Source organism: Ictalurus punctatus, chromosome 16 (assembly GCF_001660625.3).
Source record: "Ictalurus punctatus breed USDA103 chromosome 16, Coco_2.0, whole genome shotgun sequence".
NCBI lineage: Eukaryota > Metazoa > Chordata > Actinopteri > Siluriformes > Ictaluridae > Ictalurus > Ictalurus punctatus.
Genome location: NC_030431.2, coordinates 5,649,323 through 5,675,268, shown reverse-complemented (window position 1 = coordinate 5,675,268; position 25,946 = coordinate 5,649,323). Strand labels below are relative to the sequence as shown.

The 25,946-nt window shown below is 39.0% G+C and overlaps 1 protein-coding gene across 5 annotated transcripts; it reads right to left on the bottom strand.

Annotated features, from left to right (window-relative positions):
• Positions 1-698: 698 nt before the first annotated feature.
• On the bottom strand, positions 699-24,437 carry clip1b (CAP-GLY domain containing linker protein 1b). 5 transcript variants are annotated; one of them, XM_017488595.3, is made up of 22 exons: positions 24,310-24,437; positions 20,883-21,040; positions 20,289-20,788; positions 19,252-19,376; positions 18,959-19,154; positions 18,606-18,803; positions 16,993-17,096; positions 16,788-16,848; positions 15,845-15,949; positions 15,388-15,513; positions 14,995-15,111; positions 12,193-12,250; positions 11,736-11,986; positions 10,728-10,790; positions 7,282-7,388; positions 5,645-5,744; positions 5,476-5,519; positions 4,408-4,468; positions 3,004-3,160; positions 2,859-2,911; positions 2,151-2,263; positions 699-2,049 (listed from the first exon to the last, which is right to left on the bottom strand). In XM_017488595.3, exons 2-22 carry the CDS (start codon positions 20,968-20,970, stop codon positions 1,821-1,823), a joined length of 2,856 nt encoding a protein of 951 aa, XP_017344084.1. In that variant the 5' UTR covers positions 20,971-21,040; positions 24,310-24,437; the 3' UTR covers positions 699-1,820. The 5 variants fall into 5 exon arrangements, with proteins under 5 accessions (XP_017344084.1, XP_017344086.1, XP_017344085.1 ...); XM_017488597.3 differs by having other exon boundaries at positions 20,289-20,761; positions 23,960-24,434; XM_017488596.3 differs by having other exon boundaries at positions 20,883-21,003; positions 23,960-24,433.
• Between the last annotated feature and the right edge of the window lie 1,509 nt (positions 24,438-25,946).

Sequence of the window (25,946 nt, the reverse complement as noted above, 5' to 3'; positions counted from 1 at the left end):
TGCCAAGAAGATGATGTATGAGGATCACACACTCCAAACCTGTGGTCTGAAATTGAGAGGACAGTCCATACGGACAAATCATAAATGAGCTTAAAATATTCTGCAAGGAGCAGTGGTTCAAAATCCTCGACAGGTGTCTCCAACCTTATTAGACATTCGGGGAAGAGGCTCAGTGCTGCTAGTTTTCTACAGGGAGGTTTTAACAAATAACTGAGAGAGTACTGGTCATTTTGATTCTTGTATAAAGATTGTAGTTTGAAATAAAATTATGCGTGAAATTAAACTGTACAGCATATATATATATATATATATATATATATATATATATATATATATATCTCATTTTAAAATATCATGCATTGTATGCATTATTTATTTTATATACTCATTTTCATAGAAAGTGCCAATAATTCTGTAGCAAAACTAAAACAAACTACAGACTAAATTTATTCAAATAATATTTCTAGCAGTGTCCATAATCAAATAAATAAATGATTGCACTGTTCCAGTATTAGTAGTAGTGCAATAAGTCATCGAACACCATCCTCTTTTTAAATGCGAAACTGTAAGTAGATAAGCAAGAAATTCTACTTTGTAAGCAAAAACCACGCTGCTTGGTTGTACGCTGAATTTATAAAATATATCAGGCAAAGACTAAAACACTTCCGACAGAAACAATAGCAAAAATAACCCGTACATCCATCAAAAACTTTGTTCATTATGATTTATATAGAATTAGTGTGCATACACTTCATGAACAGTACAATAATTAAAGACTATTGTAGTGTGAGAATATTAGTTCATCATATTTTGCTGTTATTAGAAACACTTTGATCATTACAAACAATTGTAAAATGAATGACACCATCCATGTAGGCCACAAGTATGGAAGCAGGTGTGTAAATGAATAGAGACAACTGACAAAAATATGTATATTTACAGTACCAAAAGACAAATGTCTGCAGCATTACTGTACATCAGTAACAGTAGATCAGATTTTTACAGATGTTAATTAAATTCAACATTATAATCAGCAATATCTTCTTCTTTAGCTCTAATAACATTGACAAATTCAAGGTATTTTTTTCCCATGAGGTTTACGCTGGTATGATTCTGGTTTCATTGCTCATTAATGAGAGAATTCAGTTTGCTTCAATACTTTTGGCCTGTCGTGTACATATGATCTCATTTAAACAAAATGCCCAAAAACATACAGTTATCTTTGCATAACGCGCAATTGCAGAAACACGAAACTTGAAAGTTTAACAGGTTAATTTGTAAACACTGTCTTTGATATAAATATTACACCTATTACAGAGTGATGGAATTGGATGCAAAGTTGTGTTTTAATCATTTTAGTACACAAGATGTAAAAACACTTAAAAAGCCATTCATAAGACAGAGAATTTACCTCATTTTTGACATTTAATATAAAAGAATAACTTAGACAACTGGCAGTTAAAAATATGTGCTTATTATGTAACAAAGAACGCATTTAAAGTGAGCAGTGCAATAATTTACTATTGGTCAGCTTAAACGTCAGCGTTTGGCATGAAAGCTTCCGTGTGTCTGTGATAAGTGTTCATTTACCACAAGGAGGTCAGATCACTGTCAAAATATGATCTACACTACACACAAAACGATATTAATGACACACAAGCAGGACATCTCTCCTTTACCTTCTGATAAAGCAGCATCACATAGCCTTCGGTTGATAGGAATGCTTTAAAATCGCACAGAGAGCATACAAAAATAAGAGCTTACCTAGGTCTAAATATTTTGCACTTGGTCTGTTTTTCAGAACGCAGAACAACAAAGGTTTAAAAGGTTTGGTCGTCATTACAGGAGTCCGTCCAGTGGCCGAACGCCTCGCAGATGTCGCAATAGGGCCGCTCTCCTCCGCGGCTGCCGTGATGTGTGCTATGAGGCGGCGAGTCGGGAGACTGCGTTTGGGTGGGACAGTCTTCTGTATCGTGCAGGTCAAAACAGTCACAGATGTCACAGAAGACACGTGGCGGGGCTTTCTTCTTTTTCCTGATCTCACCCGACCTAAATAAGAAAGTAAGAGGAATGTGATTGAGACTACTTTTAAAGCCTACAATTCGTATACATCATATCCTGCATGTGGATCAGTAATGAAGTGGACCCACCCGTCGTTCTCGTCGTTCCCATTGAACTCAGCCAAGGCCATTTTCTTCAGCTTCACCTTCAGCTCCTCGTTCTTCCTCTGAAGATCTACGATGACCGAGTTGAGGAAGTTGATCTGATGAGTAAAAAAAACAAAAAAACAGCTGAGTATACACACATACACACACAATAACCTCAGGGACCTGGCTCACTCAGTGAAAAGTTCTCCACAAGGGGGAGCTCATAGTCAATTAGCTTTGGTATCCATCACTGTTAAAAGAGAGGAATCTGGAATGAAGCTACATCAGCAGGATCTGACAAACGCATGACTCACAAATCACCTGTTTATAAAGTAAAAAAGCACATCCCCTATGTGATCACAGGCTACACTTGCTGCCATCACGGTACGATAACGGTTTCTTAACTCAATTACAGCAGGCTAAGGTATGTTGGATATTTTTAATATTCCACACACTGTGCCATACTAAGGACACCAAAGATTTACTGTACTCATTAACCAAATGATTGTTGATAATTAACCAAATTATGTTTCTGCCAGTACTTCTTTGTCAGAAACTTCCTTTATTGTGATAGTTTCGCTTACTTTATACATTTGCTAATGAATACAGAATAACTTACACATTTGTATGTACAAACTTCAGATGTATTGTGGAGCAAAACAAGAACACAAGAGTGGTTCTTTACATCAATAACACTTCTTTCTTGTTTACCTGTCCCTCAGCAAACTCTTTCTCTTCTTTAAGCTGGCTTATAGCTGCATCACCTACATAATATAGGAGGTACATAATACACATTACAATCCAAACCACAGTGATTATAAAGCATTACAGGTGCAGCTTTAGCATGCTAGCTTACCTGAGGAATTGTCATCCTGGTCATCCCTCGGTCTACCCTCCAGCTTCTGTTCGAGGCTGTGCACTCTGCTCTGTAGCTTCACCTTGTCCCGCTCCAGAGACTCCACCGCTGCCTGCAGTGTTTTAGCCATGGCATTCTCTCCACGCAACACTGCAATCTGACATAGCAGTGTTCTTAGTTCAAACCTCCAATACACCAACTATGACAAAAATGTGACACATAGATGTACAGGTGCGTCTCAAAAAAATGTTAATATCGTGGAAAAGTTACATTTTTCCAGTAATTTCCATAATTCAAAAAGTGGACCTTTCATATATTCTACATTCATTACACATTAAGTGAAATATTTCAAGCCTTTTTTGTTTTAATCTTGATAATTACAGCTTACAGCTCATGGAAATCAAAAATCCAGTATCTCAAAATATTAGAATAAAGAATTTATAATAGAGAAATGTCGACCTGAGAAGAGTTCTAATCAGCTAATTAACTCAAAACACCTGCAAAGGTTTCCTGAGTATTTAATCTCAGTCTGGTTCAGTACACATAACCATAATCATGGGGAAGATGAAAGTGAATTGTGCATTTCATTTGGAAATCAAGGTCCCAGAGTCTGGAGGAAGAGTGGAGAGGAACAGAATCCAAGTTGCTTGAAGTCCAGTGTGAAGTTTCCACAGTTAGTGATGGTTTGGGGTGCCATGTCATCTGCTGGTGTTGGTCCACTGTGTTTTCTCAAGTCGAGAGTCAATGCAGCATTTACCAGGATATTTTAGAGCAATTCATGCTTCCATCTGCTGACAAGCTTTATGGAGATGTTGATTTCCTTTTCCAGCAGGACTCGGCACCTGCCCACAGTGCCAAAACTACTAGTAACTGGTTTGTGACCATGGTATTACTGCGCTTGATTGGCCAGCAGACTCGCCTGACCTGAACCCCATAGAGAATCTATGAGAGACACCAGACCCAACAATACAGACGAGCTGAAGAAAGCTATCAAAGCAACCAGGGCTTTCATAACACCTCAGCAGTGCCACAGGCTGATTGCCTCCAGGCCACGCCGCAGTGATGCAGTAATTCGTGCAAAATGATTAAAGCCCTGACCAAGTGTCGAGTGCATAAATTAACATACTATTCAGAAGGTCGACATTTCTCGATTATAAATTCTTTATTCTAATATTTTGAGACACTGGATTTTTGATTTCCGTGAGCTGTAATCATCGAGATTAAAACAAAAAAGGCTTGAAATATTTCACTTTATGTGTAATGAATCTAGAATACATAAAACTTCCAATTTTTGAATTTAATTTACAGGAAAAAAAAACAACTTTTCCACGATATTCAAATTTTTTGAGATGCACCTGTGTACGTAGGCTTTGTGGAGTTTGAATCAGTACTCGAAGCTCGTACCTCATTTCTTAACGCTTCTAATTCTTTGTCCTTCTCGGATATTAAAGTGTTGACGTTTTCCCTGAAAGAGCACACAGTTTCAGCGAAACAAATTAAAAGGTGCTTATCTGCTGAAACAGAGCAAGTGTACAAGCAGAAATTAAGGTGACAATACAAGTAGTAGTAATCTTCACTGGGATTACTTTCTGCAAACAAAACCATACTGAGAGAGGGAGAGAGAAACTTTCCAACGACCTGCAAGTTCTCCAGAACATACTGTGAATCCTTATATAGCACAGAGCTTATTTTAGATGATCTCTCCAAGGAATACAGTAGAGAGTTTTTAGCTTCTCCTTCACTGGCCCTCATTTCCCAACATGCCTTTAAAAAGCTGCTCTCCACTCCTGTTCTGGCAATTATTAACCACTTCTTACTGGGTGTGTGTCTCTCTGTTCCAGAATGACACGATATGCATGTCAATATGTGATACCAAATTAATAAAAAATAAAATCCTTAAGGATATATAATTTAATTAAGTGCTGTTTCGATATGGTAAAATGCTGTGTGGGACAATTTGTTAAAAAATGTGATGCAATGTTGTGCAAACAGTAATTTTAACGGAAAAATAGAAACGGTTTGCTTCTGTGAGAATATGTCAGCATTACTGGGAGTGAGCAGTATAGAGAAACATGGATTTGGATTTTTTTAAAAAGAGCAAGAGACATAAGCACATTTAATAACATTTCTAAATTACAGTGCAAATACAAATATGATACAGCAATTCATATATGCTCTTATAATTTGGTGCAGCTGTATCGTAAATATTGAGCCTGATCTGAAGCAGCGACTCTCTAAACTCCTACTACGGACAGACTTCTAAATAAATGTGTTTAACATTAAGATGACAGACAAAATATATCATTTAACTCCTTTAGAGAACCTCACTTGAAGTGTAAAGTCTTTATTCTGGCTTTCAACACAACACTTAAGGCACGTTGTAAAATGTCCGTCTCAGGAACTAACAGTAATTTCAAGGCACAGTAATTACAGCTGGGTGGAGTGAAACCCAAACGTCAGAGAGACTCTTACCTCTCCCTAATCTCCGACTGGTTGTCCGTAGTCAGATGCTCACCCTTGCAAAAACAAAGCCCACTTATAAATCTCCATAGGTGACATCTTATGTAAAAAAAACAACAAAAAAAAAAAAACTATTCAATAAACTAAACTCTAGCAGTAGCTGATACTGCTTATAACTCACCTGTCGGCTGCCATCTAGTTTCTGAGACAACTTCTCGTTTTCTTCCTGGAGTGCCACAAGCCTCAATGACTTCTGATTGGCTGTTAGCTTCAGCTCCTCACTGCAAGATGAGAAAGAATACTCTCAAACACAACGGCTACTTTCATCCACATCCCTCTAGTCTCTTTCTGTCCACTGAAGTGGCCGCTATAAAGCCATCTTTGAAATCCTGGACTTCTCTCAGTTCCTTTACCTTAGAGATCTAATCTTTAAATATGTGGTCTTGCTGTGGTTTGCTGGCATGTCGGCTTAGATCACCTTCATCTTGATGGGAATGATCTCTTTCAAGATGACTCCGCCCCATCCACAGGACATGACGGCTCACTGGATGGTTTGAGTTGGATGAAAATGACGTAAATCATACGCTATGGTCTTCAGTCACCAGATGACAACCCAGTTGAACACAGAGTGCAGATTCTGGAGCACCGTGTTAGACAGCGCTCTCTACCACCATAATCAAGACACCGATTGAAAAAAGACTATCTTTTGGAAGAGCAATGTTCATTGCTCCAGTACAGCTCTAGAGCTAACAACAAATGTTGTTTTATTCCTTGGTCATCCATCTGTACTTATTTGATATGTGGTCACATGCATATCACAGTAATATCTGAAAAAAACATGCATTCTTTTCACCTTCCTGACATTGATTTACAATAACGGTGGTTAATGTTTTATTCTACTCGTTGTTCAGACTTGTGACGTGATACATATTAATATTTCCCTTCTGTACTTGTTCTAGTCTCTCTTATTGTTATTGGTATTACTTAATTATTATTTTGACTCTTGTGGGATGTGAGTAGTTAAAAAGAATTAACAAGCAAACAAATGACTTCTTTTTTTTTTTTAAAGGATGCTTTTAAGAAGCCGCTATTCCAGTTGAATCATCACGCACAGTCATTAATGACCTCTGCATGTGCATCATCTGCTCAGACTGATTCAGCTGAGCACTGTTAAATCCAATTTATCACACTTAAAAGGATCATCAAGTTCAAATGCGACCAGGAAATCATTTTGGAGTATTCATAAGAAATTGAGGGCATACCACAAGAAACACGGAGAACAATTATAGTGAATGCATTACGATGAACTGGAACTGCAAGCATCAATTGACCCAAACTCATTCTCTTAAAAACAAATGCCAGCAAGCCGGTTTCCTGTATTAGAGATACAGCAATATCTTGCTCGAGGAGTCACAATATCTCCATGTGTGATAAGAGCTCCCCTCTAGTCAGGTCACGGACAGGTCAAGGAGAGACGCATCTTAGGAAAATCATCTGGAATATGGTTCTGTGTCTTTTAAAGACACATTAGATTTCATGTACTAAGTCTTTACTCAATGGAAAATGACTTGTGGGTAAATTCCCACAAAACCTGACTGAAAGTGCTTTGAAGGTAAACCGCATGATTACGACTTTGTTTGTTTCTGTGTGGTATAATCAATGAAAGATGCTGTAGCCACCTGCCTTCTGATCTCTTTTTTCTTCAGTTTTCATTCAATGTCTCACAGAAACACTGTGTCAAAACTAAGTACCCATAAAGATTGGCATAAGTGGGTCTCTGATGGTGCAACATGGGGTGACTAGATAAAGACTACGCACATTTCTTTGCACAGGCTTCCAGTGCGCTGGTTCTCAGAACTGAGCTGCTCCTTGCACATATTAAGCTCCTCCTGATAGTTGGAGTTTTGCTGCTTCAGGGCTTCAAGCTGGAGGAAGGGAGATAAAAACAGATTATATGCATCAATCTCATTGACCTCTAATAAACGATTATAATTAGCCAAATGTCTCGAATATACAGTATATATGAAGAAGAGCAAGTATGAACAGCTGGAGTTAACCATTAAAAAATTCACAGATTTTGACTTTAATCAGTTCCCTTTTTCTCTTACCATCTGAAGTTCAGACCAATTTAACCAGTGACCAGCTTATAAAAAACTGAGCCTGTCTAAATTACACAGAAATGTTAAGCGTTAACAGTGACAATAGCTTGATAATTGCCTTAATGTGTTTTTAATCAATTATTTGCCAATCTGTCAGAGGTTATAAATCAATCATTTTGACTAGAAGCCAATCATTTTGTAAAAAAAAAAAAATGGACTTATTCTTATCCCAATGTTCACAAAAAAGTCAATAGGTTAATAAAGGATAGTATATGCGTGTTTCCATATAAATGGGAAAAAAGTAACATCCAGTCAGCTACATTATTACTGTGAATCAGTGTTATAGAAGTAACAATACTCACAATGCTCTCTGAAAAATGTATTGTGATATATCATGTCATTATATATATATATATATATATATATATATATATATATATATATATATATATATATATATATACATATACATATATATATATATACACACACACACACACACACACACACACACACACACATCGACCAAGCCTACTTCCTATCAATCACTAAATATAGACTTAGATATACGTGCTGCCAGTAAAAGAACTCATGCACAAAAGAATTCATAAGTTTACAGCCCCAAATTTTAGGCAGCCAATACAAAATCAGTATATATTTTTACAATTAAAACAGCCAGACAGGTCAAACATACAGCCACAATCGGTATCATTTACTAGCAGTTTCAGAACTGTTTTCTTCAGATCCGAAACACAACATGCTCCCCAAGGAGTAGAAGGTTTACTCTATGCTCAGACTGAGAGTGCGGTACCTGGAAGTGAGAGGTATACATGCTTCCTGAGTAGCTCTGCTGCAAAGCTGCTACATCCATGTCTGTGTAGCCTTGAAACCTCTTTATGCAGACAAACCAGCAAGATCAATAATGCATTGCCACCGACCCCCTGCTGAGTGACAGTGAACGAGCATCCGAGAGCAGCTCCCTCAGCATGCAAGCATTCTCGAGCTGCCGCCGTCCCGAGCACTCACATTCACACCCTCCCTGACATGTTTCACAGGACAGCTTTAATACGTAAGCATTGCCAAGCTCCTCCCTCTCCCTCTCTCTTTGTGTCTTTCTGTCTCTCTCCCAGCACTACCCCCTCCACCGTCTGTCCCCCCACCCCGTTTCCATCCTACCCTCTCCACCAATCAGGTCCACTTATCCGTTCCCCGCGTTTACGTCTATGTCGCTGGGCATCCTGCATCAGGCACCTGTTCTCTCTGCCTCCATGTTTTTCTCAGCACTGCCAATCGTCTGACTGTACATACTGATTCACAAAATCTGTCACATTACGCAAATTTAGCATCGGCAATGCTTCTTCATCCCACAATCTGCCCTGTCTAAGGGAATGTAGGATATTCGTAGAATTTGTCAGGCAAAAACGTCTGGCCAATTTGAGGTCTAAAATTGCCTGTTTATTTTTTTTTATTCTATAAAAGGAAACGATATAAAGGGGAGTATAAACAAAATTGAGGGCAAAAATGTGTTTGCTGACTAACATTGCACAGTTAAGTGATTCCAACCCCTGATGTTCTGCCCAGCCAAGCGGAACAAGGCAGCCAGCCACCAGGCTCACAATAACATGTGCATGATTACATCATGTGTGGAAAGCGCTGGCAGAGACTGACAGGGTGAGAGAGTAAGACAGATAGAGCTATGAGTCCAAAGCTCAGCTTCAGCATGGTAGGTGTCAAATGAACAAATCACTGCTGCACTGCTCTTCAAGAATGGACTGGGCTGAAAGCATTCCTAAGCCAGACTACAAGTTTGAGTCTTTACAATAACATTCAAACACATTTAAACACATAGTTCTGTCATTTAAAAGCGGAAGGTCGCGTATACAATTGAAGTTCTACAACTGACTCGAGCATCAACTAGAGTGGTTTGATTTCCTTAGGAATATTGCCATTTGCTTACTTCTTTTTGAGTACCAACACCAAAGATGTCCCCATATGGGAATCCTATAAAACGGACAGCACTCAAAAATTGTGCTGATGCTGAGGAAGACAAAATGTTGATACTGCCCCCTACCGAGGATGTAAATCACACAAGTTCTGACACTTTTCTCAAAATTCTGATTTTGTATTGATGACTGTATCGAATATTGTACTATGTATGGATTGTATTGAACACTGTACTTTACTGATGATGATAATCACTCAAATTAACCATGGAGTACATGAGTTGTAACTACACGTACGCAATATGGGCATCGCACGTATCCTACAGTCATTTGTCACGTTGCTTGTACGCATCCTCCTAAAATTAACGTACTACGTCTGTATGGTGCAACACCAACTTAAATAATGATTTACAGATTTAATTTCTGTCTATTAGTTTGATATTAAGAGGTTTATAGCCACACAGAAAAGAGATATATAGATCTGAAAAACAAGATCATCAAGCTTAATGTTTCACAGCCCTACAAAGGCAGTAGAACCCTAACTGCTAATGTCCTTTCAGTGACCATTTCAGTGATTACATAAACACACATGCTTCCACATGCTGTGCATAAAGCTGTAAGGCAAAAACATATACAAGTTGGGTAATAGCTGCATCATGATGTCAGTCTGTTATATTCTTTAAGGTTCATTCATTTATTTATCTTCACTGCTTTATCCTGGATCAGGCACATTTGCCCACTCTTCACACCTAGGACCAATTTAGAGTGGCTGATTTATCTACCCAGCATATTTTTAGGAGGGGAAAGGAAACCAGAGAACCCAGAGGTAAACCACACGCAAACAATGACAACGTGCAAAACTCCACAAAGACAGTAATCTGTCTGAAATTAGGTTCAAGCCAGAGACCCTGCAGCTGTGAGGGGGCAAGTCTACTTTTCACTTACAATAAATGACTGCACAACTGTATGAACACTAAAATACTATGAAATTCCATCTATAAAAAGGCTAACCGGATTAGTAATAATATAGTTCAAAAGCACGAGACAAGTCAAATGAAAACTGCAGCATAGAAACTAAATAGGACGTACACCACTCGAAAGCTCCACCCACTGCAAGAACGCTTGATCACTGAATGTAAGGTCACGAAATCAAAAAAGCCCTTATTTTCCCAGAAGGTTAACCTCACAGCAAACCCAATCAGAAAAAGTCAAGCTTACTCACCTCTTGTTGTAGATCTTGATTTCTTTGTTTTAGATGTTCCAAAGCATCTGCAGACTGGCCACTCTGGGAAAAAGAAACATTAGGTTAAAATGACCTTACCAAGGCTTTCTGACAGGAAACAAGCCATATACAACAGTTATTAACAATTTCTTTTTTGTCTTTATGGTGATCTTTCTTACTCTCCATTCACCTCGCGTTTGACTTTTTTTTGTTATTGAAAAATGTATGCAATTATCCTCTGTGTTGAATTTTAAAGGTACTTGCCCATATATTTGTGAGAGCACCAGAACTGCCACATACAGAGCTATAAACATTGCTATTTTATTCGCTTGTCTGTGCCATTTTAGCACTTTCGTGCCCTGTGCATCTCACATTAGGCAAGCGTGGAAGTGTTGGTGAAACACAATCGGAGTTAAATGGATGCAAATGGTATATCTGTAATAACTGAGTCATTGTGATAAGAACCCTGAGGACTGCTTTTAGTCTAAACCCACTGTTCATTTATGAAGTTAATGTTTCCACATTCAGGCGAAAAGAAAAAGCTATTTCTTGATGCATGTTTTTTTCCTTGAGTAGCTGTTTAAAATGACACAAGGTAAGCAATATGATTTGCTCAGAAAGCCCTTTTTTCCCCTCACTGATTCCTTCATGCCTGCAGATCAGAGGGATGGAGCTACAAAGCACTGTGGATTCCTTCCAAGTGAGGTATGCACAGCTGCCAAGTAGGAAATTCAATCAATGTAATACTGTAGACCTGTTCCCTGTGGGCCATTAACGCAGTTTACTAGCAGACAGTTTCACAGGAATTTTCCTTCCACACTCGTATCACACAACAAAATGTGTCAAGTGCATGCGACAAGTATACTGAATCAGGATGCATCGCCGAAACCTTTGGGCTCGTCATATTGCCCATGACATATGACACAATAACTCAATCCTCATCTAGCTCGTCACTGACCAAGCAGTTAAACACATGTTCTACACTACTTTTGAGGTCAGTCCCCTTACCTGGGTTTTGTCCTTGAACATCTGCAGCTCAGCCACCTTCTGCTCCAGCTCAGCACTGCTTTCCTGCACTTTGCTCAGCTCCTGCTCCGCTCGGCCTAGTCTCTCTTGCAGCTCCTTCTCCTGCTGCTTGTGCTCCTCATTACATCGCAGCTCCTGCTGCTGCCTCGAGGCTATCTCTTCCTCCAGCTTCTGCTTTTCACTGTGCAGCTGCTCCAGTTGTTCCTTGTCTGCTTGCATGCTACTCTGCATCTCTACAAGCACAAGGATAATCACTCAGAGCAACATACACACCCTTCAGTCAAACAAACAAGAAAAATCTTAACACTATGCTACTGCTATATCGTGCAAAACAATGGAGTTCTTCGCCTCGCTATGTATATTCAGCAATGCAAAAGTATGATACAAAGGTTCAACAATGTCCAGATGTGCATGCAACCCACGGATGTGAATTTTTTACCTTGTATGGAGAGTGCATTTTTTTTACTTTCTTCAGCTTCTGTATCAAGTTTTTTCTTCTGTGATAATGAAACACAAATGAGAATAAGCTAATGGAGCAGTCGAAGATTTGGGTACTCAACTGTATTTGGCACAGTAGAATACATTATAAACCTTCTTTATCCAGGTTTTTCATCACAAGCACTGCTAAAAGTGTGCCTACAATTTATGCTCATATCAGCAACAAAAAGAGTCATTAATGTAATTTATACCACAGCGCTGTTAAATTCTCAAATCTGATTGGTCAGCTGGTGCTGAATAATTTTCTATGACAGCAGCTCTGAAAGTAGTGCCAGCTGTAGTTCCCATGATAGGTTTATATTAATGCGCTTGTTGTAAGTAATATTTTCTTGTTACTATAGCAACAGCGCACTCACAGTTACTTGTATGGCAGACACCCCACATAATCAAAGGCTAATAAATAAACAGATTAAAAACATGCAATCGCTGATATGGTGAATCTTTTTATAAGGAGATATTTGTTTAACATTTATAGAAGGAGTCTCCGGTGTCAGCAGTCAGAACGTTTTCTACCACAGGAGAGTCTACTGGACAGAGGATTTGTGCTTTTCGGTTTCTCTGCTGTTTTTCGTATGAATTTCAAGAGAAAGTTAAAAAAGAGATGTTGGTGAAAGAATAACGTAAGTGATAACATATGCTAATTTGTCTCGCAGGCATTCCATAACATTAACGGTAACTATAAATGATGAAAATGTATGACGTTTCATTCATTAATAAATAATAAATCAAAAACAAAAAATATGTGGCAAACTGCTGTGGTATAAGAGTAATAAAACACTTCATTGCATACTGTTATAGGAAAATAATCCACTCCGCTTTGCGTCAGGTCACATCACACCACCCCATCATGGATTATTTCCTTATTACAGCATTCACTGTTGTGTTTTATTCATTTCTTATAGATAAAGACGATAACTGACAGAAAGCCAAAATCTGAATAAAACAGCATGTTTTGGTCTGTATGTAAAGTCATGTGAAAAAATAAGTACACCCCATGGAAATTGTTGACTTTTTTGACATGCAAATATTTGATCCTGTTTGAAACAATGCCTATTAATAATGTTGATGTACTCTTATCAAATGACACATAAAATTGACAGTTTTTAGTAATTTTCACTATTTAATTGAACAAAAAACAGATCCAACAAAAAGTAAGCACACCCCTACATTTATCACACCTTGAAATCCATACAATTAGAATCAGGTGTTCAAGACTGGGTGCTTGTGATTAGAACCTGCTTAGGGAGTCTTATTTAAACGCCTCTCATATCTAGTGTCTGGTGTTCCCTTTGTTATTGAGGTGTGTGGTCGATGACATCATACCAAGATCGAAAGAGTTCTGTAAGGCGTACAGAAAAAAAAATGTTGTGGATGCCTATGAGTCTGGCAAGGGTCTTAAAAAAAGATAGGGATGCACCGAATGTTCAGCAACCGAAATTATTCAGCCGAAAATAGCAAAAAAAGCACTCTCAGTGTTCGGCCAAATAAGTGAAAAGGCCGATTAAATTTGACCGAACAATGACGTGTTTGATGACGCGACCAAATAGCCTAGTAACCAGAGTGAGACGCGTGAATGTCACGACCTCAACGAGGGGGCGCACGCATGCACGAGCTACATGCACGAGCTACGTGCTCTTCGGATGTTTACTGTGTGTTTGTTTAGTTTCTGTCACGTCGCAAGACGTAAGAGAGTAGAGTACAGAAGCAGGTAAAGACATATTTATTTAAGGGCAGGCAGACAAATCCAGTATCTACTATAATACTCTGCGAGGTGTACAGGGACGTGAGCGGTATATATCCCCAATATAATCAGCCGTATAGAACCAAGTAGAACCATTTTTTGCACTCTTGTCAATGCACTTTTTAGTTGTAGGCTACAGAGTGTTACAGCAGTCAGTTATAGGCCTAACATCGTCTATTCAAGGGGGGCTCAAAGATGACCACATCAAAATATTTTTATTTTACTCATTTATTTATTTAAAGTTATATTGTGCCTTGTTGGTACCCTATGCCTGCTGGAATGAAAAAAAAATGTTCAGTGTTAAATAAATATTTTGAAATTGTAGTTTTTTAAGTGATTTTTTTCTTTGAAAAGCAAGACAAAATAGTAAAAAGCACATTTTGACTATTTAATTTATGCAATGGTGAAAAAAAATTGCAAAATAAATGGAAAAAACGCTAAAAAACGTGTTCGGTATTCGGCCTTCGGCTTTCGGCCAAGTGTTTCATTATATTCGGTTTCGGCTTCGGCCAAGAATTTTCATTTCAGTGCATCCCTAAAAAAAGATCTCAGAATTATTTGAAATACATCATTCCACTGTAAGGAAAATCATCTACAAGTGGCTAAGGGTTATGGAACGGCCTAGTCAAAGTCCGGATTTGAATCCCACTGAAATATTGTGGGGGGGATTTGAAACGAGCTGTACATGCAAGAAACCCCTCAAACATCTTGTAACTGAAAGAATATTGCATGGAAGAGTGGTCAACAGTTCCAGCAAGCTGAAGTCAGAGCCTGGTGGACAATTATGCAAAACACCTACAAGAACGGGGCAATACTAGCTTCTGAGGCCAAGGGTGTACTTACTTTTTCCACAAAAGAATATCACATCAAATGTTTTCTTTGTCCAAATGTGTAATAAATATATAAATAAATGTATAAATAAAAAGCCAACACTTTCCATGGTGGGTGTACTTATTTTTCCACATGACTGTATAAATTCTACAGTGAAAAAACACATTGTACCAAATCATCCAGCTGATGCTGAAGGGAAATGTTCTCCTGATGAGAGGAGCTGAGTCTCTGCTGGAGGAGCAGCATCTCCTTGTGTCTGGCCTCCAACTCATTGCTCAGCTCCCTAACCTGTCAGAATAAAGAGGACACAATCTGTTGACACGGCCAAAGCACTGTAAGTCTAAATATCAACTAAATAATCCGTTAAGAAATATTCCTGATTCATACAGCCACTACTACTGAGTGCTAATGTTCACCCACTGTATTCGTGAACCATGAATAACAGCATCTTAAAAGTTAAATGTAATATTTTTTAACACAACTCAAAAATTATATCAGAAATTTTTTAAAAATTTAGATAAATTTTTCAAGAATCTGCAGACGCCCTGGAATAAAGGCTCGGACCTTTTTGTCCTGTAATGGAGGTGAGCCTGATCCAGCTTCTGCTCGCTGAGATCGTAGGCGTAACTGCAGCTCTGACACTTCCTTCTCCAGCTCCATGATCCGGGACCTTTCAGACACCGTGGCCACCTATAACATGAGACCCACTGCCATTAGCTACTTCACACAGTAACACACACACACACACATCATAACAGAGGACTCATCTTTATTAGCATGCTTAACTGATTTTCAGTCAATATTCTCTGATAGGTTCTGAACTAATATCTAGTATCTCTGAAAATGCTGTTGACGTTGCATCATCCTGTTAGTGAAAACTCCAAACCTACCTCGCTCCATCGTGCAAAAAAAGGCAAAAGTTTTACAAACACGCTGTACTGACTCAAGCCCCGAGAGACCGCTCATGCAATCCCCGCTCATCGACATGCCTGCCTTATTTGATAATGTGAGACTGAATTACCCTAGTATCCTCTAACTCCCTCTGGAGTTTATCAGCTTTGGTCTTTTCAAAGAGAAGGCTCTGTTCGAGCTCCTTAATGTGGGCATGCTCCAGTTTGGTCTGCGTCTGTTAGTAGAAAGAGGAGAGGAGAAAGAGAAACAGCAGTGCTGCAGTCACATGCAAGCCTAACGCCAAGTACGAAAAGCCTCACGCAAAGCCTTGACATCATCCACTGTCTATGAATGAGGACAAAGAGAGTAGTGGCACAAGAGCTGTGTGTGTGGCGGCTGGACACGAAGGAAGAAGACTAGAATGGCAACAAGGGGTTTGCAGTGAAAAACCAAGGATCAGAAAAAGCAAAACACAAGGAATTCAAGAATGAGTAAGAATCTCATGGGAGCAAACAAACAAATGAAATAACAAAAGCATGAATGAGAAGTGAATGAAACAAGTACACGTTTCCAAACAATAACATTAGATTAATCCACAACACTGTAAAATCATTTTAGTATAAATTATAGCATACGTGAGCATAAATAGACAGCTGAGTTATGTCTTCTCATAAATATATTAGTATGTGAAATATTTTCATTAGGGTAAGCGACCAAAAAAATAAGAAAAACTAAAGTAAAAGCAAAAAATATATGTATTTAGATACATGAATACACATCTATAATGTAATATTTACTAAATAATGCTTTAAAAAAGAAGTCGTAATAAGAACCTGAACATGCTCATAGCAGGATCTAAAGTGGTGACTGCAGAATGTGATTAAACACCGGTAAGATAGTGTTCTAACAAAAAATGCAAATGTCACAATTAAACATTACTTAATAGTATTGATGAATTCTTGACAATAGAAACCACATGCAGTAAAGGAAATGCTTATTTTATATATGTAATGCACTGTATAGTAGTGTTGCATGTTACTAATATAGAAATGGAAATGAAAGCATCAGTTTACCTCTAAGTCACCTTTGGTAATGTAAGCTTCCTCTACACGGAATTGAAGATCTTCTACCTTCCTGCATAACAGACAAAAGAACTTTCCATCAGCATTTATTTATCTCTCAAAAACAAATAAATAGCAAAAGAAAAAGAAAAATAGCAAATGAATTTTAACCAACTCATACTCTTATATGCCATTGATTTTGTATGGTAAACTTGACCTTTTTTCCTCTTCAAGCTGATTTAACAACTCCACTTTTTCCCTGTCTGCAGTCTCCACAAGCCTGCGTAACTGGTCGAGTTTAGCCTCCATCTCAAGAACATACTTGTAACACAAGCATACATAGGCATGCTTACAAAATATACAAATGCTGTTATGTTTTAATGAAACGTCACAGAATTAAACATCTATACAATGCCCTTCACTACTATTGGCACCCTTGGTAAACATGAGCAAAAAAAAGCTGTGAAAAATTGTCTTTATTGTTTAACCTTTTGATATTTTGTTCACAAAATTCACAAAAATACTCTGATCTAATGGATGTCAAACAATTGCAAACACAACACAGGTTTATCCAAAAAAAAATCTTTGTTAAATATATGTGTGCCAGAATTATTAGCTGTGATGTGCAGCAAAGGGTTGTTGAGCTTCACAAAATGGGAAGTGGCTATAAGAAAATAGCACAAGCATTGAAAATGGCAGTTTCCACCATCAGGGTAATAAATAAGACGTTTCAGTTAACTGGAGATGCTATGAATTAATCTGAAAGAAGACATGTGTCTATATTGTCTGAACACACTGTGAAGAGGACGGTTCGAGTGGCCAAAAAATCTCCAAGGATCACAGCTGGAGAACTGCAGAAGTTAGTTGCGTCTTGGGGTCAGAAAGTCTCCAAAACTTTCCCCCACCAAAAACAAATTCAATTGTCTTCAGTGTGCCAGACACTACTGGAACTTCAAATGGGATTGGGTTCTATGGTCAGATGAAACCAAAATAGAGCTTTTTGGCAATAAACACCAGAGGTTGTTTTGGTGCACACAGAGAGGTGGCCATATGGAAAAGGACCTCCCTCATGCCCACGGTTAAATATGGTGGTGGCTCTTTAATGTTTTGGGGCTGTTTTTCAGTCAGAAGACCTGGACATTTTATTAGGATACGTGGCATCATGGCCTCTATAAAATATCAACATATAATGAAAACTTGACTGCCTCTGACAGAAAGTTTAAAATGGGCCATGGTTAAATCTTCCAGCAGGACAAAGATCCAAAACATACATCAAAATCAACACAAAAATGGTTTACTGACCACAAAAGCAAGGTCTTGCCATGGCCATCCCAGTCCCCTGACTTGAAACCCATAGAAAACCTGAAGAAGAGAGTCCACCAGCGTGGACCTCAAAATATGAAGGACATGGAGAGATTCTGTATGGAGGAACGGTCTTAGATCCCTTGCCATGTATTATCCAATCTCATCAGGCATTATAGGAGAAGACTCAGAGCTGTTATCTTGGCAAAGGGAGGTAGCACATAGTATTGACTAAAAAAAGTGCCACATTTTTAAAAAAAATTTTTAAACCTGTGTTTTGATTTCAATTGGTTGATATCCATGAGAGCAGAGTATTTTTGTGATTTTTTTTTTATCAAAGCAAAAGATCAAACAATAAAGACAATTTTTCACAGCCTTCTTTGCACATATTTACCAAGGGTGCCAATATTAGTGGAAGGCACTGTATGTATGTATGTGTATATTATATTTGTGTGTGTGTTTGTATATATATATATATATATATATATAGAGAGAGAGAGAGAGAGAGAACATAACCACTCAGCTGACCTGCTCCTGGCCTTTTCTGAGCAAGGCCAGCTCCTGCTGCACCTCTCCAGCGTGGCAGGTTGCCTTGGCCACTTCCGTTCGCTCTAGATCCCTCTCAGCCAGGAGTTGCTCGATGTGCTGTTGTTTCTCCTTCAGAGCCTCCAGCAAGGCTGTGGTCCCCGAGATCTTTCGTGCATAGCGGGATGAGGTCTCTGTCAGCTAGGCAATGAGGAAAACCAAAAAAACAAAAGATATTTAAAAAAGCCCTGCCTACTTTAATGGCATACGGTACAGTACTACACTCATTTGGATCATTGAACTTTCATTTTGACCAACATTTCAATCTCTAATACGTGTGAAAAAGAAGTATTTACCAGGCCTGCTCGACTGGGTTTTCCTCCTACAGAAGAGGTGACTGAGCTCAGTGAGCTGACTGAAGAGGCACTGGGGCTATGCTGCAGAGTGGACCTGCGCCTTGAGCTTTTGGTTTTGGTGGTGGACGGGAAGCCAATGCGGGTCACTTTATGTGTTGGAGCAAAGAGACCATACTTTGGCAGACACTGAAAATACCTGAAAAAAGTCATTTTAAAAAACCATAAAGGGTTATAGAAATGTAGAAAATATAGGTGAGGGATACATGCTTATTTAGGTTAGCATACTGTCATACCTGGCACCAGCCACTGATCCATCATTCTTGCCAAGAGGCTCATCAAGCTCCACCCCACACCATTCCCCTTTAGCAAAATCAGTCTCGCCGAGGAAGCGCACAACACCTGCCTTCGTTCCCCCGATCTGTGATTAGGAATGCAACAGATTTGGTATGTATCCAAACATCTTAAGAATGATTTGTATTAATTAGTAAGTAGAGAACTGGCTATGCACATTTTCACTTGACATTCCCCAAATGATAGCTTAGAGCTTTTGCAAATGGCTTGCATCACTCTTTATCTACAGTGAGAGAGAAACGGTGCCAAACTTCCCATCTGGCCAAAAACAGCAGTGACACCACTATGAAACTCAGAGTGCTGTGAGAGAACCCGTAGTGGTTTAACTGGGGAAGTTCCTCAGGAGCCGCTTCCAACTTTTAAGTCAACCATGAATATTTATCATCTTTTTAAATACAGATATGTATGGAACCAACACAAAGCAGAATAACACAGGGACCGGTAGTCTCTATGTTACTATTATTCTACAAGAACAGGTCCTTTGTCACCCACACAAAAGCATTTTTATGTTTCCTAAACTCTAAAAATGTCATGATGAATCACAACTGCGGAGGTAGGCACCAGCACAAATAGAGCAGTGAAGCCCTGCTTGCTGACACCAGCGAGTGTTTCAATATTACAGGAAGGATAGAGGTGGAAGAAGGGGATTCTTGGAGATTTGTCACTTGAAATTCTTTTTCAACCTATAGTCTACCACATAAATCTAAGCTCTCAAACCATGTTATTCTTGCTATGGTGATGTAAAGTGACAAAAAATCCAGTTGGACTTTTTGGAGTTTTGGACTCCTGAAAAGTACAGAAATTTCCAAAGATGCAGGATGTGTTGGAGGATGGAATGTTTTGCTTGAACAGCTGACTTCTGCACATCTAAGATGTCCTGTTTCTCAAGAATCTGTCAGTACTGTTTCAAAATTCTTTCAACCTTTATTTCAGCAATACAATATGGTCAGGCCATTATATAAATATTATAAATGCTCACCAGCACACGATCGCCCAGCTTCAGCTCCCGTTTTCCCTTCATGGTCGAATCTGTTTCAGACAGGTTGGAGACAGATCCGCTGGCCGCTGTGGCCAGGTTTGTTGAGGTCTTAGTAGCGGTCGTGGCTTGACCTTCCGCAGCAGCAGCCGATGAAGCAGGAATGACAGCAGCTGATGCCTGGCTGGTGGAAGGTGGCGCACCGTTGGCCTCACACTCCGGAAGAGGAGTCCGGGACAGTTTAGAAGGCCGGGTGAAGATTCCTCGCAAGTCCTCGCATTGGAAGTAGCGCACTCCGGCAACAGAGCCATCGTTCTTTCCTATAGGCTCATCCAAAACAATGCCTGCCCATTGGCCTGGCGCAAACTGGGTTACGCCGACAAACTGAACATATCCCGGCTTATTTCCGTTCACCCATACACGTTCACCGACAGTAAACTCTGCCACCGAGTCATTAACAACTGGAGCACCAGGACCTGTGGAAGTTAAAGTTTTCAGGGTGGCTGCAAATAAATATACAACACATTAGTTTAGGACTGAATCTACGTATATGTTAGATCAAATCAGTAATTAATTCTACCAGTAATATATTTTTACCTGAAGGAGGGGAGGTCTTGGTTGGTACAGAGCTAGGCCTACTGATCTTAGTAGGTGGCTTGAGACCACTTGGCTTCCCTGTACTCATGTTTCCTTGCTCTGTGCATGTAAATGTGTTGACCTTGCAAGGGAATGAGGGGGAGGAGTTAACCCCTTGCCTAAATTGAGAGATAACAGCCATAATAAAGAAAACAGAACCAAAAATCAGATTTTAAAAGGGTTTGTATTAAAATGGCTTCGGCTGCCACCACTTGGAAATGTTTAATCTGCTAACACCAGTGATATCCCCTTTGTATTGTATGTTCGTTATAACATATTGATAATCCACATGTAAACTGGAGGGATGACTTCATGGTAATTATTTTAGGTCATAATAAGTCAATAATATTTTATAATAACACTTTTATAAAATTGTGGGGGGGCAATGCAAAACTTCTCTTAAGGCAAAATACAGGTAGAAAGGGCAATTTTGGTCACATGATTTCCTGTAAGTGTATGAATGAGCAGGTTTAGTGAGGCCGGTGAGTGCATACATCAATTTATGTTCCATGATGAACATAAATGTCAATTTCCTGTATAAATCTCATATTTTGCAGAAGCACTTCCCAAAACGTTGATTATTGTTGTATTTACATTAGATTTTATACTGAAAATGGTATAAAATATTTTTTTATAACAGTGCATGGTATTTTCTTGATTACAGAAGGAAGAAATTAATAACAAACTTTCAACAAACTTTTCCACAAGTGTTTCTCCTGAGAGGGTCTTCATGGTATATAAATAATATAAATAATATAAATTTGAAATATAGAAATATTTCAATACAACGAGAAAAAAAATTCTTGAAAATGTTAATTTCAAGATATAAAAATATTTCTAAGAATATCACCTGGTGAAAATTGACTGTTATATCTATTGTGTTTTTTTAAAAATGACCCTATTCACCTGTAGCATTTTGTATGCTCCAGTATCTCTACTTAATAAAAAATAATGCTTGGTCACAACTTATAATGCATGGCCATAACTTATGAACACATGGGACTGGGATATCATATCTCCGGTCTAGTAAAATGTGGGAACAAGATAATTAAGTCATGACACATTAATAAGGTATTAATAAGGTATGATCCTTGTGTTGGGCCCATAAAATGGGGCATGCCTATATAGAGTTTTATTGTATCCATCAGACATTTGAGAGAAAAAGCAGCTCACCTCTGTTTAAGATAAGATGTAGACACTAGAAAAATTTACATGGACCCTTTTGTCCCTAGCTAGGTTTGGATACGTTTGTTCAAATAAAGTAATACATTTTTATGTAAATAATGTACACATTACAATAAACATCTCAGATCTAGATAAACAAAATAAAAATATATACAGTAGTAATAGTAAGAGCTCTACTGTATTGCTCTTTAATTTTTTGCAATTTATTCTGACAGTTTTGAAAAATAGACACAACACAGTGATCAAGTGATATATATATATATATATATATATCTCACATACTTACCGATCATCCATAACATTAAAACCACAGACAGGTGAAGTGAATAACACTGATTATCTCGTTTCATTGCCACCAGTCAGTAGGTGAGATATATTAGGCAGCAAGTGAACAGTCTGTTCTCAAAGTTGACGTGTTGGAAGCAGGAAAAATGGACAAGTGTAAGGATCTGAGCCATTTTGACATGGGCCTGATTGTGATGGTTAGACGACTGGGTCAGAGCATCTCCAAAACAGCAGGTCTCGTGGGGTGTTCTCAGTGTGCAGTGATTAGTACCTACCAAAAGTGATCCAAGGAAGGACAACCAGTGAACTGGTGACAGGATCATGGGTGCCCAGGCTTATTGATGCACGTGGGGAGCAAAGGTTAGCCCGTCTGGTCCGATCCCACAGAGGAGTTACTGTAGTACAAACTAGTGAAAAAGTTAATGTTGGCTATGATAGAAAGGAGTCAGAACACACAGTGCATCACAGCTTGTTGCATATGGGGCTGCGTAGCTACAGACTGGTCAGAGTACCCATGCTGACCCCTGTCCACCGCCGAAAGCACCTACAATGGACTCGTGAGCATCAGAACTGAACCATGGAGCAATGGAAGAAGGTGGCCTGGTCTGATGAATCACGTTTTCTTTTACATCAGTATATGGCCCGGTGAGTGTGCATCGCTTACCTAGGGAAGATATGGCACCAGGATGCACTATGAGAAGAAGACAAGCTGGCGAAGGCAGTGTGATGCTCTGGGAGATGTTCTGCTGGGAAACTTTGGGTCCTGACATTCATGTGGATCTTACTTTGACCACCTACCTATACATAGCTGCAGACCATGTACACTCCTTCATAGCAACACACAGTCATTGGCCTCTTTCAGCAGGATAATGCGCCCTGACATACTCTAAAAATTGTTCAGGAATGGCTTGAGGAACATGACAAAGAGTTCAAGATCCACATTCCCCAGATCTCGAACCGATCGAGCGTCTATGGGATGTGCTGGATAAACATGTCCGATCCATAGAGACCCCATCTCGCAATTTACAGGACATAACGGATCTGGTGCTGTCTTGGTGCCAGATACCACAGTACACCTTCAGAGGTCTTGTGGAGTCCATGCCTCAACGAGTCAGAGCACAAGGAGGACCTACACAATATTAGGCAGGTGGTTTTAATGTTATGGCTGGTCGATTATTCTACAGACTGACTCTGGTTATCTTACTCGGGCCTTGAACTTGAACTGCTAACTCTGACAGCACACAGAAGAAAGAGTAAACGACACGTAAACAGCGATTCCCATCTACACCCAAACAGCTGCCTTTCGGCTCCTGGTTACGGTACATTATAGCAGACGCAGTTAACCCTGTGACATTTTGTTGTTGTTGTTTTAATAATAAAAACAACAAACTGTTTTCCTGTAGGAAACTTGCTAGCTATCCAGAGCATCAGGAAAATTAGCTTCCTACACAAGTCTCGAAGAAAACGTCTTAAACACAACTTCGCTATACATAGACTCGATATTTTAGATTGATAAGACATTAGCTAGCGAACTATTGCGATTAAAAAAAGACGAGCTAATGTCTTACCTTCAAAACCAAACACCGCCCCACCCCAAGAAGTGAAGGAATGTTATGAGCTGCATCCCAGGGGTTTGTTCCGTTAGTTTTCTTTCTCTCTCTCCCTCACTCACACACACACACACAGGCGCGCGCGCACACACATATACACACGCAATCGGTTGGTAACAGAGGCTATGACACTAGCTAGCACTAGCAATCAAGCTAGCCCTCAGCTCTAACCTTTCACGCCCAAACCTGGCTAACCCAGCTAACTAGCAAAATATGGCGCAGTAACTTTGTTACTGAGACCAGGTTTTTATCCTTTGCTTAAAAATTAAGTACGTTTCATAAAACAAATCAATACCTAACGGCTTTACCTTTAGAAAAACAACTCACAACGTCTATCTACACACACAAAACCCCTTCTCTTTCACGGAACTGTTATCCAGCTAGCTGCCTAGCGTGATGATGAATAACATGAGCGCGAGGCTTGCCCTGCGTTGCTATGGCAACTAGCGAACCGCCTGCACGAGACTGGATACCGAGACCTATAGGAATGTGTAGTGGTCTTGCTGCATCTGGACTGAGCTTCTGTACAACATTTACAAACGCATTTTATAAGATTACTCGTTTTAAGAAGGTCAAAAACATTTATGTGACATGGAGTTGATGTGTAGGTGGAAATCTGTGGTCACTGGCTGCCTCTAGTGGTAGACAAAACAAAAATAACAAAAGGGTCATTCACTGGAGGATTCAAGTCTAAGTATTTGGACTGGATTAGTTTTACATGGGCAGGAGGAATAATGTAATTATTACCAGTGTATCTAAGGGATTTTATTCCCATCCGAAACCGTAATGTCCTGGATATTTTTTCATTGCCCTCTGGCTTCTATTGCAATCATCCCAAGTTAAGTCCATAGGCTTTTATTGTCATCCCCCTTTATACAACCCCAATTCCAAAAACGTTTGTGTAGAATGTAAATAAAAACAGAATGCATTGATTTGCAAATCTCATAAACCCATATGTTATTTACAATAGAACAAAGATAGCATATCAAATGTTTAAACTGAGGAAATGTACCATTTTAAGAAACAATTAGGCTACAACAATAACAATTACAATTAACCTCCATTATTCCACAAATTGTAAAGGCAGTTTTACTCAGATTGGTCAACCTCTGCCCATCTTTACTTCTGATAGACTCTGCCTCTCTAAGATACTCTTTTTATACCCAATCATGCCCCTGACCTGTTGCCAATTAACATCCAGCTGTTTCTTTTTAGTAACAAGTACTTTTCCAGCCTTTTGTTGCCCCTGTCCGAACTTTTTTGAGACGTGTTGCGACCATCAAATTCAAAATTACCTTATTTTTTTCCCTTAAAATGGTACATTCCCTCAGTTTAAACATATGATATGTTTTCTATATTCTATTGTGAATAACATACGGCCTTATGAGATTTGCAAATAAATGCATTCTGTTTTTATCTACATTTTACACAGCGTCCCAATTTTTTTTTTAATTGGGGTTGTAACTTTTACACATTTAATTTTTACAAATTAAATGTTTCTTCGGGACAATGACGCAGCACTATGGAGTAGCCCGATACACAGGAATACATAAAGTGCAAATGCACAATATAAGATGAAACTTACAATAAATACAGTTGACAATAAATACATAAACTAGAAAGGACAACAGAACAGTACTGAATGGAATTAAACCATTGCAGATGTAATTTTACCAGTTAATAGATGCAATTGTGAAACCACATGACAAATTAAAGGGAAAGCCAGCATGAAGTATCTTAGTAAGGTGCATGGGCCACCAGGAGCCACCAAACACTTCAATGCACCTTGGCATCAGTTCTACAAAACTCTGGAGCTGACAAACACCATTCTTCCAAATAACCTTCCCTCAACTGATGTTTTGATGATAATGATGCAGAGCTTCTTTTCTCACTCACCATTTACCAGCAACGTTCTAAGTCATATTACTGACAACATTTGAGTCCA